General features: G+C 46.4%; 1 protein-coding gene across 1 annotated transcript in view; it reads right to left on the bottom strand.

The window, feature by feature from the left end:
• Window positions 1-17,813, bottom strand: part of RNPEPL1 (arginyl aminopeptidase like 1) — a 91,841-nt gene that overhangs the window by 6,829 nt on the left and 67,199 nt on the right. The window contains exon 10 of the mRNA XM_075340370.1: window positions 75-217. Within this exon, the coding sequence (XP_075196485.1) occupies window positions 75-217 (143 nt within the window). The remainder of the gene's footprint in view (window positions 1-74; window positions 218-17,813) is intronic.

The following is a 17,813-nucleotide window of genomic DNA, read 5'->3' as shown; positions in this document are numbered from 1 at the left end:
AATGGTAAAAAGGAAAAATAGAAAGTGGTATCAGATTTTTTTTTTTTTACTTTATCAAAGATGATGTTACTAACTTGGCATAGAAGGAAGTGGCGCACTCTAGGCAGGTCTGGCTGGAAGTTGTTCCGCACCACGATTTGCAGCCAGCGGATGCGTATTTCTGTGTTCATAGTAGCTATATCAGCAGAATAGCAAAGAGACAACTGGAGCATAACCTCTGGAGAAAGAATGCAACAAAACAGGTTCTTAAGCAAAAAACCCCCATAACATTATAAAGGTGGCAGAAGAAGGTTATACTTAAAGTGATTAAATTGGTGTAGGTTGTTATCTCAGAAGCAATGAAGCCTTTTTGGCTGAACTCACGGAACACAATAATGCAGAGTTATCGAATGAAGATAAAACAAATGTGAACTTCTTGCCCAAAGTAACCAATAAAAGCTCAACTTCAATTTTCAAACTGGTCTGCTGACAGAAAGCTGCACTGTGATTGGTTGCACGGGTAGTAAGGGCAGTTTCACTGTTAATGTTCCCCACTGTACACACTGTTTTCTTAGTCTGTTTACACACCTCCGTTTTTTGCCGTCAGGCACAATCCGGCGAAATGTAGATAAAACTGATCCGGCGCCGGATCCATTTTATTCCCCATTGACTTGTATTAGAGCTGGATTGTGCTGGATGGCCTTGCGTTGCATGTGGCGTCCACCGAATCCGGCGAAATTTCTTCGTCCAGCTGCCGGAAAGGACGCAGCATGGAACATTTTTTGACAACAGCAAAAAAACGGAACACGCCGGATTCGGCGCCGTTCAGCATTTTGTATAATGGAAGCCTATGAGCGCCGGGTCCGGCGTCATCCAGCATATGCCGGAAACCAACAATGGATCCGGTTTTTGTTTCTGGACATGCCCAGACGTTGTGTAAATTCACTTCTGGTCACAGAAAAAGTCTCTCTCTCTGTCGATGTCAGTCTCTCTCTCTCTCTGTTGAGGTCGGTCCCTTTCTCTGTTGGTGGGTTTCTCTGTCGATGTCAGTCTCTCCCTCCTTCATACTCACCGATCACCAGCACAGCGCGGTGTTGCACAGCTGTCACACTGCTCTGGCGGCTTCTCCAGCTTTAGAAAATGCTGGCCACTTATTATTCCATCTCGTATTCCCTGCTTCCCCCGCTCATTGGCGCCTATGATTGGTTGCAGTCAGACACGCCCCCACGCTGAGTGACAGCTGTCTCACTGCAACCAATCACAGCCGCTGGTGGGCGGGTCTATATCTTTCAGTAAAATAATTTAAAAAAAAAAACCGGTATGCAGTCCCCGCAATTTTGATACCAGCCAAGGTAAAGCCACACGGCTGATGACTGGTATTCTCAGGATGGGGAGCCCCATGTTATGGGGAGCCCCCCAGCTTAAAAATATCAGCCAGCAGCCGCCCGGAAATGCCGCATCCATTAGATGCGACAGTCCCAGGACTGTGCGGTGATGATGGGGGCGGTAGTGCCTGCGTGTGTGCGGTGATGATGGGGACGGTAGTGCCTGCGTGTGTGCGGTGATGATGGGGTGTCTCTCTCTCTTTGGCATGAAAAAGAAAAAAAAAAAAAAAAAAACTGATGTGTTGCATCAGATTTTACACAATCTGTGACGGATCTGTTGCATCAGGCACAAACCGGATTGTGCGTGACGGCAAAAACCGGATGTGTGAAAGTAGCCTTAGACTGTTGTATCAGAATTACACCCTTCCATGACATACACTGACAAGCAAAAGGGTAACGATGTTTTTAACGTTAGACTTTCAGCATCCATATCTCACCATCCACTACAGGTTTGAACATAAGCCTACCATCATTTTATAGACAATCATTTTGGCTATCTCATACATACATTTACTTGTAACTATTTAGCATATGATTAGTTCTGCAGATTCTTGTCAGGTCACTGCAATGCTACTGTTTTGTACCTAAAAATGTAGATTTTTATTATTTTGTTAGTATTTTATAAATCCACCTTGGACTTTCAAACACTGCCTGAATCCTTCTGGACATACTCTCGATCAGATTCAAGCATTTCTAGACTGAAATCTTACCTCAGGTCTCTTCTACACGTTCCCATTGTTGATGCATACTGGTCAACTTACTTGGGTATGTATAAAGCTTTTTCTTCAACTTTACCCACACGAGTTTGATTGGGTTAAGGTCTGGGGAATATAGGGGCCAATCAAGCACCTTTACCTCATTGTCATTGAGCCGCTTCTTCGCCAATCTCGCCTAATGCTTCGTGTCATTGTCTACTGGAACACGGTGTTATCCTTTTTATACCCATAGTACTCGAGTGTACAAAGTAACTTGTCTTGTAGGATACTTACATATAGCTCACCATTGAGACCATTTGATCCTGGTCAAGTATCCGACACCTTTGGCTGTGAATCAACCCCCATATCATCAGGCTCTACCGAACTTGACCGTTTCTTCAATTTCTTGGCTCTGCACTCACCCTTGTTTCTTCCAGACCCATTTTCGCCCATCAGAGCCTAGTCTACTGACTTATGTCTCATGCCTCAATTCACTAGTTTCCAATCTTTTCTACTGTCCACTTTTCATACCTTTTTACAAACTCAAGTCGATATTTCTTTTGAGGATATTGAAGTCAAGGCTTCTTTACCTTTTTTCAGGCTACCATTCCAAACTTGTGCAACATGTGTGACATGGTGCTTGCATGGACATCTGTGAATTCACTATTACGAAGCACTGTCGGGTTTGTCACACCAGAACTGAAAGACCTTCTGATGAGCTGACTTTTTGATTCCGATATTTTGCCTGGATGTCCACTTCTTGGCTTTTGGATGGATGAATGGACTTCAATTCGTATTCTTCCAACTGTCATAGCACTAACATGATGCAGTTTAGCAATTTTCTTGGCTGAGAGACTATTGCTGAGCAGGATGATGCAGTTTCCCATATCTTGGGAAATATTCTTCATGGGTGCTCCTTGATTCAAACTAGTGATCTTTCACTTGGGAATCGACCTAATACAACACTGAGCTATTAGGGAATGTGAGAAGAAGTTGTAAATTATAGTGTACATTAATTTTCCACCACCAGGAGCAAAACAGAAACAATGCAATGACATGACAAGAATCTGCATAACTATACATAGCTGAAGTGCATGATGAGATATGGAGCCTGAAAGTCAAAAGTTCAAAACATTGCTACCCCTCTTGCTCGTGAGCATACATTCAACAAAAAGCAGGTGAGGATGAATCGAGCAGACTCAGTAACTTATGTCTGCTCCAAACAAGGCAGAAGACAGATGTTTTATTATGCTGAAGGCCCTGTAAACGTCATAATGGTGCTCCTGTAAAGATCAGCTATAGGGGTTGGTTTCATATGACGCCACAATTTTTCCGATATACTACAATATTAACGTATTGCAATATACAGTACAAATAACGCAAAGAAATTTTCAATAGGAGGAGGGGGGGGGGGAGAAATCGAGAAAGGTTTGGTATTACCATATCCATAAAAGTTTGGCAAAATATAAAATTATTAAACCCATAAGGTAAGAGCGATATCTGGTCCTCTGGCTGTTCCAGTCTGGCTGCATCATTTTCTCCCCTGCCGCTGCTTGCTTACCGATATACACGCTATCTGCATCCACAGGATGCAGACATTTGTGAATACATTAGTGGAAGGAGCCAGCAGCACCGTCCTCCACCAATGAGAAAAAGCAGACACAATGACATCACAGCGTGTGCTGGGCAGAGCGTCATCACTGGAGGCTATATGGGGTTCAGAAATGTGTATATAGGAAGCTATGTGGGGGCTCATACTGTATTTAGTAGGCTATGTTGGGACTCATGCTGTATATATGAGGCTCTGTGGATCTCAATGTATTTAGGAGGCCATGTAGGGGCTCAAAGTATATAGGAGGCTATGGTGAATATAATACTGTATTTATGAGGTTCAATGTCTATGCAAGGCTATGTTGGGGCTTATACTGTATATATGAGGCTATGTGGGGCTCAATGTATATAGGAGGCTATTTGGGGGGTCATGGTGTGTATAGGAGGATCTATGGGGCTTAATGTATTTAGGAGGCCATGTGGTGGCTCAATTTATATAGGAGGCTATGTTGGGGCTTATACTGTATATAAGTTTATGTCGAGCTCAATATATTTATGTGCCTATGTGGAGGCTCATGATGTATTTAGGAAGCTATGTGATAGCTTATACTGTATATAGAGAGGTTGTGTGTGGGCTCACACTAAGTAGGGGGCAATGTGAGGCTCGCACTATATGTGGGGTGAAATTGCAAAAAAAGTGCAACGCACGATTGTTTTGGGGTCTTTTACTCACAGTTTTCAAAATATGGTAAAACTGATGTGTTGGTATGATGCTTCAGGTCGGTACAAGTTCGTAGACACCAAACATTAATACTTTTATCGAAGGAGTTAACAACATTTCAGAAGTTTGTCCCAAAAAAAAAAAAAGAGAATTATGCTTTTATCATTATTTTCCAAGATCCGCAGCGGTTTCATTTTTTGGGATCTGGGGCTCAGTGACTGCTTATTTTTTGCATCTTGAGCTCATGTTTTTAAAAACTATACCATTTTTGTGCAGATGCTACATTTTGATCGCCTGCTATTGTATTTTAACAAAAATGTTGTGGCGACCAAATAAAAAATGTGAGTTTGGAAAAAATGTTCTCGCCACACCATGTACCGGATCAGATTAATTGATTTAATATTTTGATAGATTGGGCATTTCTGAACATGGAGATAAAAAAATACACATATTTGGGTTGGTTTTTTTATCGCTTTATTTTCAATGGGGCAAAAAGGGGGGAATTTAAACTTTTAGGCTTTGTGCGCACTGGAAAAAAGAATTTTGTTTACTTACCGTAAATTCCTTTTCTTATAGTTCCGTATTGGGAGACCCAGACCATGGGTGTTTAGCTTCTACCTCCGGAGGACACACAAAGTACTACACTTAAAAGTGTAGCTCCTCCCCCTGAGCTTATACACCCCCTGGTGAGCAGACCCAGCCAGTTTAGTGCAAAAGCTGAAGGAGAATAGCCACCCACAAGTAGAACAGAGCAAAAGCCGGAACAACCGGAGACTCTGTCCACGACAACAGCCGGTGATAACACGCGGAACAAGAAAATTGCCAACAGGCAACAGGGAGGGTGCTGGGTCTCCCAATACGGAACTATAAGAAAAAGAATTTACGGTAAGTAAACAAAATTCTCTTTTTCTTTATCGTTCCTTTGGGAGACCCAGACCATGGGACGTTCCAAAGCAGTCCCTGGGTGGGAAATAAACCGAAAAAAGGCAAGAAGTAGGCAGAACCTAACTTCACAAATGGGCGACAGCCGCCTGAAGGATGCGTCTGCCCAAGCTCGCATCTGCCGAAGCATGAGCATGCACTTGGTAGTGCTTCGAAAAGGTATGCAGGCTAGTCCAAGTGGCAGCCTGACAGACTTGTTGAGCCGTAGCCTGGTGCCTGAAAGCCCAAGAGGCACCAACAGCTCTGGTCGAATGTGCCTTGATCCCCGGCAGGGGAGGCACCTTAGAACTCTGGTAGGCGTCCGAAATGGTCGATCGAATCCAATGGGCCAAGGTCGGCTTAGAAGCAGAGAGGCCCTTGCGCCGACCTGTGGTTAGCACAAAAAGAGAAGTGCACCGCCTAAGAGCAGCGGTGCGAGACACATAGATCCGGAGCGCACGCACCAGATCCAGAGTATGCAGCGCTTTTTCAAAGCGATGAACAGGAGCCGGACAAAAGGAAGGTAGGGTAATGTCCTGGTTAAGGTGGAAAGGAGAGACCACCTTAGGAAGAAAATCCGGAGTCGGACGGAGAACCACCTTGTCTTGATGAAAAACTAAAAAAAGGTGACTCTGAAGAGAGCGCGGCCAAATCAGAGACTCTCCTGAAGGAAGTTATGGCCACCAGAAAAACCACTTTCTGTGAAAGACGATGCAAAGAGACCTCCCTAAGAGGCTCAAAGGGGGGTTTCTGCAAAACCGTGAGAACTAAATTAAGGTCCCAGGGATCCAAGGGCTGCCGGTAAGGCAGAATGATGTGAGACGTGCCTTGCATGAAGGTGCGGACCTGAGCCAGCCGAGCGAGACGCCGCTGGAACAGAACTGACAGAGCTGAGACTTGTCCCTTGAAAGAGCTGAGGGACAGTCCTAGCTGCAGACCGGACTGTAGAAAAGATAGAAGGGTCGGCAAGGAGAATGGCCAAGGAGGATGGTCAGTAGAGCGACACCAGGACAGGAACATTTTCCAAGTCCTGTGATAGATCTTAGCGGAGGAAGACTTACGGGCCCGAGTCATAGTGGAGAGGACTTCAGGAGGGATACCAGAAGCCGTCAAGATCCAGGACTCAAGAGCCACGCCGTCAATTTGAGAGCCGCAGAATTCAGGCGGAAAAACGGACCTTGTGAGAGTAGGTCTGGACGGTCCGGGAGATGCCACGGCATCTCTACGGACAGATGGAGCAGGTCTGGATACCAAGCTCGCCTGGGCCAGTCCGGTGCAATGAGGATGACTCGACAGCCCTCCGTTCTGATCTTGCGCAGAACTCTGGGCAACGGGATGCCATTAGGTCCACGTCCGGAGTGCCCCATTTGCGGCAGATTGACTGAAACACTGCCGGGTGCAGGGACCACTCGCCACCGTCCACGGTTTGACGGCTGAGAATCTGCCTCCCAGTTTTCCACACCTGGGATGTGGACTGCGGATATGGTGGACTTGGAGTCCTCCGCCCATTGAAGGATGTGTTGTACTTCCAACATTGCCAGGCGGCTGCGTGTCCCGCCTTGGTGATTGATGTAGGCAACCGCTGTCGCGTTGTCTGACTGGACTCGAATGTGCCTGTCCGCCAACAGGTGGTGAAAAGCTAGGAGAGCTAGAAGCACGGCTCTGGTTTCCAGCACATTGATTGAAAGGGCTGACTCGGACGGAGTCCAAGTGCCCTGCGCTCTGTGGTGGAGATATACCGGTCCCCAGCCGGATAGACTGGCATCCGTGGTGAGAATCACCTAGGACGGGGCCAGGAAGGAGCGCCCCTGGGACAGGGAGAGGGGCCGAAGCCACCACTGAAGAGAGCTCCTGGTTTGTGGCGACAGAGCCACTAACCTGTGTAAGGAGGAAGGCCGCTTGTCCCAACAGCGGAGAATGTCCAGATGCAGGGGGCGCAGATGGAACAGCCTCCATGGACGCCACCATTTGACCCAGCACCTGCATCAGGCGCCTGAGGGTATAACGGCGGGGCCTCAGCAGAGAGCGCACCGCTAGCTGGAGGAACTGTTGTTTGACTAAGGGCAACTTCACAAGTGCCGTCAAGGTCTCGAACTGCATCCCTAGGTACATGAGACTCTGGGTCGGAGTCAGAGTGGATTTGGGCAGATTGACCAGCCACCAGAATTGAGCTAGAGTGGAGAGAGTGAGCGAGACACTCCGCTGACAGTCTGCGCTGGATGAAGCCTTGACTAGAAGGTCGTCCAGGTAAGGAATCACTGCCAACCCCTGGAGGTGCAGAACTGCAATCACTGCTGCCATGACCTTGGTGAATACCCAAGGGGCCGTGGCCAACCCGAAGGGGAGAGCCACGAATTGGAAGTGATCTTCTCCTACTGCAAAATGTAGCCAACGCTGGTGTGACACTGCAATTGGCACATGCAGATAGGCATCTCTGATGTCGATGGATGCCAGGAAATTCCCTTGGGACATAGAGGCAATGACTGATCGCAGAGACTCCATGCGAAAGCGCCGCACCTGAACATGCTTGTTGAGAAGCTTGAGATCCAGGATGGGCCGGAAGGTACCGTCCTTTTTGGGAACTAGGAAGAGATTTGAGTAGAAAGCTCTGAACCGTTCCCGGGCGGGAACCGGTACAATTACTCCATTGGCCTGTAAGGCTGCCACGGCCTGTGAGAAGGCGGTGGCCTTGGAGCAGGGGGGAGTTGAGAGAAAAAAATCTGTTTGGCGGACTGGAAGAGAATTCTATCCTGTAGCCGTGGGAAATGATATCTCTCACCCACTGATCGGAGACGTGTTGAAACCAAGCGTCGCCAAAGTGGGAGAGCCTGCCACCGACTAAGGACGTTGCTGGAGCGGGCAGATAGTCACGAGGAGGCTGCCTTAGTGGCAGCAGCTCCTGCGGTCTTCTGTGGACGCGCTTTTGTGCGCCAGTTGGATTTCTGGTCCTTGGCTGAGTTAGCGGACGAGGCCGAGGGCGAGGGCTTAGAGGACGACCAGTTGGAGGAACGAAAGGAGCGAAACCTCGACTGATTCCTACCCTGGACAGGTTTCCTGGCTTTAGTTTGAGGCATGGAAGTACTCTTCCCGCCAGTAGCTTCCTTAATAATTTCATCCAGCTGTTCTCCGAACAGCCGGGACCCAGCAAAAGGGAGCCCAGCAAGGTACTTCTTTGAAGAAGCATCTGCCTTCCACTCTCGAAGCCACAAGATTCTGCGGATAGCGAGGGAATTAGCCGAAGCCACCGCAGTGCGGTGAGAAGCCTCCAGCATGGCAGACATGGCATAGGATGAAAAGGCCGAAGCTTGGGAAGTTAGGCATCCATTTCAGGCATAGATTCCCTGGTGAGGGAATGCATCTCCTCTAGAGAAGCAGAGATGGCCTTGAGAGCCCACACTGCTGCAAAAGTCGCCGCTTCATACACAGATTTGGCCAGAAGGTCAATCTGGCGGTCAGTGGAATCCTTAAGGGAAGTGCCATCAGCCACCGACACAACGGTCCGGGCTGCGAGCCTAGACACCGGAGGGTCTACCTTTGGGGACTGAGCCCACTCCTTGACCACCTCAGGTGGAAAGGGAAAACGGTCATCAGAACCACGCTTTGGGAAGCGCTTGTCAGGACAGGCCCTGGGCTTGGTCACAGCGGCCTGAAAACTGGAGTGGTTAAAGAACACACTCTCTGCTCTCTTAGGCAAGGTAAACTGGTGCTTTTCTGCCAGAGAGGGTTGCTCCTCTGATACTGGCGGATTGAGATCCAGTAAAGAATTAATAGAAGCAATCAAGTCACTAAGATCTGAGTCACTTTCGGACAGATCAATGGGGCACATGGAGTTAGCCTCCGAGCCCCCTGTAAAGGCATCCTCCTCATCCAGCGAGTCAGCTCTGGAATCAGAGCCACGGGAGGAGGAGGGTGAGGGAACCCTGCGTCTCTTCTTAGGAGGACGGGGTCTGGGCCCTGATGATGAATCCTCTTGTGAGCTCCGGTCCTGAGGGACCCCTAGCAGCAGAGGCACCCTGTGAAGGGGGCTGATGCATATTCATCAACGTCCTGGACAGAAGTCCCATGGACTCAGCAAAAGACTGGGAGATAGACCTAGAAAAGGATTCTACCCAAGCCGGGGGTTCAGCCACAGGAGCAGGAGCAGCCTGAGAAACCACTGGGGGTGAGACTCCAGGCTGTGGCACCGCCAAGTTAGAGCAGGCATCACAATGTGGGAAGGTGCTCGGTTCAGGCAGCAGGAGCTTACATGCAGCGCATACAGCATAAAACTTTGGGCCCTTGCTCCTCGTGTGAGACATGCTGCTGGAGTGGGGGCTCTGCCAGAGAATGAACCCCAGAGAGTATATACAGAGGTCCACAACCGGAGACCGGTTGTGGCTTACCAGACCGCTGGAGCGGTGTTGTGTGCCCTCCAGATCCCGAAGCCCGGACCCTCAAGCACAGCACCTCAGCAGAGATGCTGCAGACCAGCGCTGCAATGACTGATCGCAGAGAGAACGCTGAGAAAATGGCTGCCGGAGCGAAGAGAGGGGGTAGGACTTGCTTGAGGAGCGGGATCTGGAGGGCCATAGAGACCTACAGGGGAGGGGACACACACTGCAGTGGGGAGTGTCCCTCCCCTGTACAGAACGGCCGCCGGGAGGAGCCGAGCCTGTCCCTCTGCATGAGTGACATGCGAGGGTAGTGAAACAGAAACTAGGCCTCCGGCGAAGCCGGGGCCTAAATTTGAGCGGCGCGGCCGACGCGCAGGCACCATCGGCGCGGTTCTCAGGCGACAGCTAGAGAACCCGCCGGAAATGTCAGTAAACACAATAAGCACACTCTCCCCCAACAATAAAGTACAGGGACCCCGAAATCTAAACGTCTCAGGTACTTAGCTGCTGAGACGCAGGGCCAAGTCCCTGGGGATGAGTGCTCCGGTCCAGCAGGGTCCTGAAGGGCTGCGGATTGAGACCGGTCTCCTGCCAAGCATGGAGACCGTGCTGGCTCCCACTTCAAGCCAGAGCCCAGGTGGGATGGTGAAGGAGCACGGCATGTAAAGGCTCCAGCCTAGGAATCAACCTTACAACACCGCCGACACAGTGGGGTGAGAAGGGACATGCCGGGGGTCCAGACGTGGACCCCACTCTTCAATCTCGTTCCAAAAGGAAAAAATCATATGAGAATGCATGTGTGGATGTATGCCTCCTGAACACAAAGCGATAAACTGGCTGGGTCTGCTCACCAGGGGGTGTATAAGCTCAGGGGGAGGAGCTACACTTTTAAGTGTAGTACTTTGTGTGTCCTCCGGAGGTAGAAGCTAAACACCCATGGTCTGGGTCTCCCAAAGGAACGATAAAGAAATGGAATTTTGTCAAGAAAATTCCGCAGGCATTGAAAGATTACCGCACCCGCGGTAAAAAAACGCAGCAAACCGCACCCGAAAACCGCATGCGATTTGCCGCGGTTTTACCGCTGTATTGTTCGCGGTATTGCCGCGTGCGGGTTGGTACATGTGCTTTATTGCATTCAATGCAATAAAGCACATGGAAAAAAAAAAAGAAAAAAAAAAAAGTCATTTCATTCTGAGATAGAGAAATAGACAGATAGAAGAATAGATAGAAGAATAGATAGATAGAGTCCCTGTGAGCACACGCTGCATTTCTCACGGTCGGCAGTGTGTTCACATTACCGGCCGTGGGAAATGCCCTGTAATTACCTCTCTGCAGTCTGTCTCGTTGCGAGGCTGCATTCAGCGCTGTGTCAGTCGCAGCTGGATGCAAGCATCGCCGGATATGGATTACGCCGGAGCTGTGTGTTTCGGGGGGTTAATAAAATGGTGAACCACAAGCTTTTTTGTGTTTTATTTAAAATAAAGGATTTTTCGGTGTGTGTTTTTTCACTTTACTTACGGGTTGATCATGTCAGCTGTCTTAGACGCTGCCATGATCAAGCCTGGACTTAGTGGCGGCGATCCGCCGCCATTAACTCCTTACATTACCTTGATTGCCACTGCATCACGGCAACAAGAAGAGCCGGGGACACTTCGGGACTGTTGCATAATGCATGCGATAGTCCTGTGGCAGCTGCGGCTGATATTCTCGGCAGCGGGAGGTAGGAGGGAGGCCGGGGACATTAACCCTGCCCCTCGCCATCCCCAGCCTGAGAATACCGGGCCGCCGCTGTGTGCTTACCTTAGCTGGACGTAAAAATACAGCGGAGCCCACGTGTTTTGTTTTCTATATTTCCGTTTGATTTCTATGTGTATTCTATATGTCTGTGTTCTATGTCTGTGATGTCTGTGTGTGTGTGTGATGTGTGTGTATTTACTCTCTGCTCCGCTTCCTCTTCCTGTAATAATGACATCACTTCCCTGCAAACCGCAGGCAAGCGATGTACATTACCGCAGGTAAACCGCGAAATACCGGAGGGAATAACGCAGGAAAACGCAATGAAACTCACAGAATTTGCTGCCTGCGTTATTCCCTGCGGGATTTTACGATTACATGGCAGTCAATGGAGTGAAATCCTGCAGCGACGTGCGGAAAAGAAGTGACATGCAATTGTTTTTGCTGCGGGAATCCCGCAGCAAAACATGCAGCTGTCAAATTCCACATAGTGAGCACATAATTTTTGTTTTCCATAGGTTTTGCTGGGGATTCACTGCAGAGATGTTATGAACATTTTCTGCAGCGAAACATGCAGCAAAACCGCAGGAAATCCGCGGGAAAAACCGGTAAGTGCGCACAGGGCCTTAGGTTTTTTAATTTCTTCATATTTTAATACTATATTTACTTTTTTTTATTTATTTTACTAGTCCCTCTATGGCTGATCGCCTGTTCATTTCTGCTAATGAGAGCAGTGCTTTCCTGTGACACTCAGCGCTCACAAGAAATACATCATGCTAGCGTTAGGGGTCATCAGCTGACCCCTTGCTACCATGGCAACACATTTTTGGCGCCCTGTGATCACGTCAGGGGGCCGCTGATGACTGCGTAGAAAGGCGATTAAAATTTCCCTTTCAAATTTTGACAGCACAATCTATGCAGCAAGCAGGTACAGGTGGATTTGTGGCCTGTTTTTAATAAAAGAATAAGATAAAATAGTGTAATATTTTTGTAATAACATTTTTAACTGAGCCGTTGGGGGGGGGTGCCTTTTTTTCATTGGTGTGCAAGTGTCAGAACATGACAATTACACACAGCAAATGCAGCAATCCTAGGCCATAGGAAACAAACATATCCTGCGCTGTATAAGCTGCAAACATATAGTAGTAATTTCTAATTTCTTGTAGTCACCTGCAATTGCTGTAATTAGAGCTTAGCTATCATATCATTGCGGATTAAAGGAATGTGGAAAGCGCTCACTAGGTCCAGACAGCAGCGCTTAGGTAATTATTTTATCCAGTCACATGTATTTATCATTGGATGAAGTCATCACCATGGCTCTGGTGCTCAGACCCTATGAGCTGTAACTACTGTGATCGGAACAGAGCAGACCTGTCATTGCAGTAGCTCAGGTAGTATTAAAGGGAACCTGTCAGGTAAAATATGCACCAAGAAACACAAGCAGTTCTGGGTGCATATTAGTAATCCCTACCTAACAGTCTCAGCCTATACTAGCATAGACAAATGGATCTTTAGTAAAAGTATTTCTAAAGATCCTTTGATATGCTAACGAGCAGGGCTGTGGAGTCGGAGTCGTGGAGTCGGAGCTTATTTTGGTGGAGTCTGAGTCGGTATAAAATGCACCAACTCCGACTCCTAAAATATATAATAAATTGGGGACAGTAGTGCAATGCCGAGTGTGATGAAAATTTTTTCATAGGAATTTGGGAAACTTATTAAATGTCCTATAAATGGCTGTTCTATTCCTGATCTAAGGCTACATTCACACACAGCGTTTTTGCTGCGTTTGAGCATACGTTTTTCAGCTGCAAAAGCAGATCAGCTTTTTAAAAAACCGCATCACCTGAAAGGCTTTTGAGCTCATAAATAATGCTTTTAACAGCAAAAGCAGATTAGTAAAACACAACAAACTGACTGCTCATTCTTTGTGAGGATCCTCACAACACGCTGTGTCTGAATGTCCTATCTTGAAACCCATTGCCTTTGCGGGGATGCCCAGAGTCACTGCATTTCACTGACATCAATGTTCGATATGTTTGTGACGAGAAAGAAATTATTAGTAAGACACTGGCAGTAAAAGTAGTAAAGCACATCACACCGGCCAGTTTCTCCAGGCCTTAGTGGAAAACGTTCTGGAAGATTAGGAACGCAAAAAAGAACAGGTTCTTGCTATTGTAACGAACAATGCTTCAAACATAAGTACAATTAAACTGATGAAGGAGAGTAATGAGCAACAGCTAGAAGAACATTTAGGATTCAGTATGTGTGAGATGGAAGGCCACAGTGCTGCACATGTAAGTGAGGAACAAACAGATATTACAACAGAAGAACGGCAAAATGATACTTTAGGATTAGATGATCTGGTTGAAGCTGCTTCAAAACACTTTCATATTCATCACATGCGCTGTGTTGTGCACACGCTGCAGCTGGCAATAAGAGATCGTCTGCAAGAAGGACCCCGGTTTCACACATTTGTCTTTTCGCCGGTTTAGCGGATTACAAACAACGGTCAAATGCTTTCATGTGACTGGAGCATGTGACCCAGAAGTTGTGGCGCTGCCACTGTACTGTATCGTACTGTACTGGCGTGCACCACATCCGCCAAACCGGCGAAAAGCCAATGTGTGAAACTGGGCGGACATGCTGGAAATCTGAATGGAAAAGTGAGGAAGTTGGTTATTGCCGCCAGAACCCTTAAAATTGATTCCATCTTGAAGAGACGTGCTGGGAAAGGGGCAATTGTTGATCAAGCCACTCGGTGAGGCAGCACTTATTTAATGACTGAGCGATTGCTTGAACTAAAATCGTTTCTTATAGATATGGTGAACCCTCAAGTAACCTTAAATGAAGGTCAATGGACACAGGTGGCTGAATTGAAGGAATTGCTTAATCACCCATTTACCGTGACTAAAAAATTACAAGCTGAGGATTTAACGCCTGGCATTTTCATAAAGGAGTGGAAGAACTTGCTATTTTGCCTGTCCCAAAGAGGAGGTTTAATCGCAGATGGCATTTTTGCTTCAATGAAACGGAGAGAGACTCAGCTATTCGGAAGTAAAATTCTTCTGGCAGCTGTTTATGTGGACCCAAGTCATCGTATACTGCTTGATGATCAACAGTTTACTAAATGAAAAGAAGCTTTGAGTGAGGCAACAGTTAGGATGAGCGGCTACAGGACTGCCAGGCGCAAGAGGACTTGGGGCCCGACAGTGCTACTGCTGCCATATCTTCATCCTCATCAGATGAGGAGTTTAACTTTGACAAGTATTTGGATGACATGGAGCAGCAAAGTGTTGCCACAAGGAAAAAGATTTCACTCCGTCTCCTATAGAAGTAGATTGAAAAATTTCACTGAAATCTGGTCACTTGCTCTCAAAGAAATATAAAAATTCAACCGTTCATCAAAACTGACTGTGCATGAGGCAATTCCTTTATACCCGGAAATTGTTAGAGATGTTGCCCATGTGGTTACGGCTTTGCCCGCAACCCAAGTTACTGTAGAGAGGTTGTTCTCTACCCTTAAAATTATTAGGTCATATTTCAGGTCATCTATGAAGGAGGATCGGATGGAAGCAATTCTATTTCTTAAAACAAATTCATAGACTGCACAAATGTTATATAGTATGTTTTTGTTGAAAACTGTTTTTTGCCACTTATATGTAACAGTATGTAATACACTATGTAACACTATGTAATACACTATGTAAGTGGCAAAAAACAATTTTCAACAAAAACATACTAATAACATTTAGTATATTGCTTATATTTAAGTGAAAAATGTATTGTAGTACAAAGTGAACATCAGACATTTAATCATTTTTATGATACAATAATCAAGATATTTAGATAGAACATAAAATATATTTATTGGAATACAACTTTAGAACACAAAAAACTATAATAAATTGTAAATATGTAATACAATATATAAAATTACATATTTTATTCCAATAAATATATTTTATGTTCTATCTAAATATCTTGATTATTGTATCATAAAAATGATTAAATGTCTGATGTTCACATTCTACTACAATACATTTTTCACTTAAATATAAGCAATATATGTGGGAGTCGGAGTCGTGGAGTCGGTGCAAGGGAAATTGAGGAGTCGTAGTCTGAGTCGAAGTTTTGGCTTACCGTCTCCACAGCCCTGCTAACGAGTGCAGGGACTAGTTGCAAGGGCGCTTAGTCACTGCGCTCACTCCGCCCTCTTAGCATGGTAGCACACCCACAGGGGCGTGCTAACATGCCATTTAATACCCATTGCCCAGTGTCATCATCGGCAGTGACGCGCATACTTGTGTCCGTTGCACCGCCTCAGAACGCAGGAGTTTGAAGTCAGTGCGGATTATCAGAAGTCCACGGACTTTTGATCATGCGCACTACACCAATTTAAAGCCGGGATGCGTACATCCAGCATCATAGTGTGCATGACCAGAAGTCCGGGGACTTCTGATCGTGCGCACTGAGACGAAAACCACTGTCGGCCGCGGTGACAGCAGAGAGGTGAGCGACCATGCCTCTGAAGTTGTGCATTCATTAGCTTCTCACAGGGGCGTGCTTACATGCTAAGAGGGCTGACAAGCCAAGGGAAGTAACGCCCTTGCGACTAGTTGCTGGCCTCATTAGCATATCAAAGGATCAATAGAAATACTTTTTGTAAAGATGTCTATCTATGCTACTATAAGCTGGGACTGCTAGGCAGGGATTAAAAATATGCACCCAGAACCGCTCTTCGTTTTGGGCGCATACAGGACAAAAGGTTCCTTTTAAGAACCATTGAGTGGAGAGCAAAAGACCAGGTGACAGAGCTGCGGCGGTGATCTCATCTTGTGGTAAGTATACGTCACTGGATGAAGTCACCACCATAGTGCTTGTACCCAGACATGTACTCACCGGTTACTACTGTGATCGAAGCACTGAAATGTCATGAATGCTCTGCTCAGATCACAGTAATTGTCCTCTAAGCCGTGTATGTAATCCTATAATGTGTAATACAGTCTGCAGAGCCATGTATCTAATTCTATCGTGAGACAAATCAATCACTGATATCGGGGAGACCAGCCAGAGAAAACACTGCCGGCAGCCAGCAAAGGCGCTCAACACAGTAAAATCCTAGGTGCATTGCCCCCTGGGAAGTATGCAAATCAAAAAAAGGTCCGTGGAGCCTCTGTTAGGAGTCTCGACACAGAAAATAGCCAGATATCCCTCCGGGAAGGATCTAGCCAAGGAGTGGCTCTTTTTAAGGAGACCACCATAACCACCATATTAAGTGGCCCTTTTAGTCAATATCCAACTCCTTGGCTAGGTCCTTCCTGGAGGGATATCTGGCTATTTTCTGTGTCGAGACTCCTAACAGAGGCTCCACAGACCTTTTTTGATTTGCATGCTTTCCAGGGGGCAATGCACCTAGGATTTTACGGTGTTGAGCACCTTTGCTGGCTGCCGGCAGTGTTTTCTCTGGCTGGTCTCCCCAAGATCAGTGATTGTTTTGTCTTGCTTGTCTACTAGGCATTGCTCCCACCTGGTCAGAATCCTACTCCACACTGATTAGGGGCAATACCCCGAAACAGCTGTCTGTGGATGGATACCTGGCCTTGGTATTTCCCTTGTCATATCTGTAAACTCGTCAAAGAGTTGGATATTGACTAAAAGTGCCACTTAATATGGTGGTTATGGTGGTCTCCTAAAAAGAGCCACTCCTTAGCAAGGTCCTTCCCGGCGGGATATCTGGCTAGTTTCTGTGTCGAGACTCCTAACAGAGGCTCCACAGACCTTTTTTGATTTGTCTAATTCTATCGTGTGATACAGCCAAAGAGCCATGTACCTTATCCTATAATGTTTGATAGAGACCGCTGAGCTGTGCATCTAATCCTATCATATGTGATATTGACTGCAGAACTGTGTAATTACTGTGATCTGAACGCTGCAGTCAGAATGATATAACTGCTTTGTCCTCATCCCTATAAAGACCAGAGAGCAGTGCAAACTAACAGAATCAGGGTGGCAAGTAATACACACACATTGTCCACATCTCTGTATTACATTGCAGTCACCAACAAAACAGCTCTACATTGTGATAATAAACTTAATTCCCTCTTATCCCTTAGCAAACACCCAGAAAAGGATTGAAGAAGTTACATCAGACACAAGCAAGCAATAACCAGCAACATTTACTGCAGCTGTACCGTGCAATAGCATTACACTTGGTTTTCATGGCAAATTACAACAGCTACTCCCTGTAGTGTTTAAAAGTTGAAATTATCAAAACTAACAATTTCCTCAAATTTATATTGTTAAAAAAATAAAATTTAAAATGAAAAAATTACTTTTGATTTTTTTTTTCAATTACCTTTAAATCAAAGTTTCCATCTAAAACTTCAAACAATGTGACTCTGTCAAAACCCCCATCGGAGCCACTTCATAATGAGACAGATGGTGTGACATTTGA

The sequence above is a fragment of the Anomaloglossus baeobatrachus genome, chromosome 3 (genome assembly GCF_048569485.1).
Source record: "Anomaloglossus baeobatrachus isolate aAnoBae1 chromosome 3, aAnoBae1.hap1, whole genome shotgun sequence".
Taxonomy (NCBI): Eukaryota; Metazoa; Chordata; class Amphibia; order Anura; family Aromobatidae; genus Anomaloglossus; species Anomaloglossus baeobatrachus.
The sequence above is the reverse complement of the archived record's forward strand: the minus strand, read 5'-3'. Positions and strand labels throughout refer to the sequence as shown.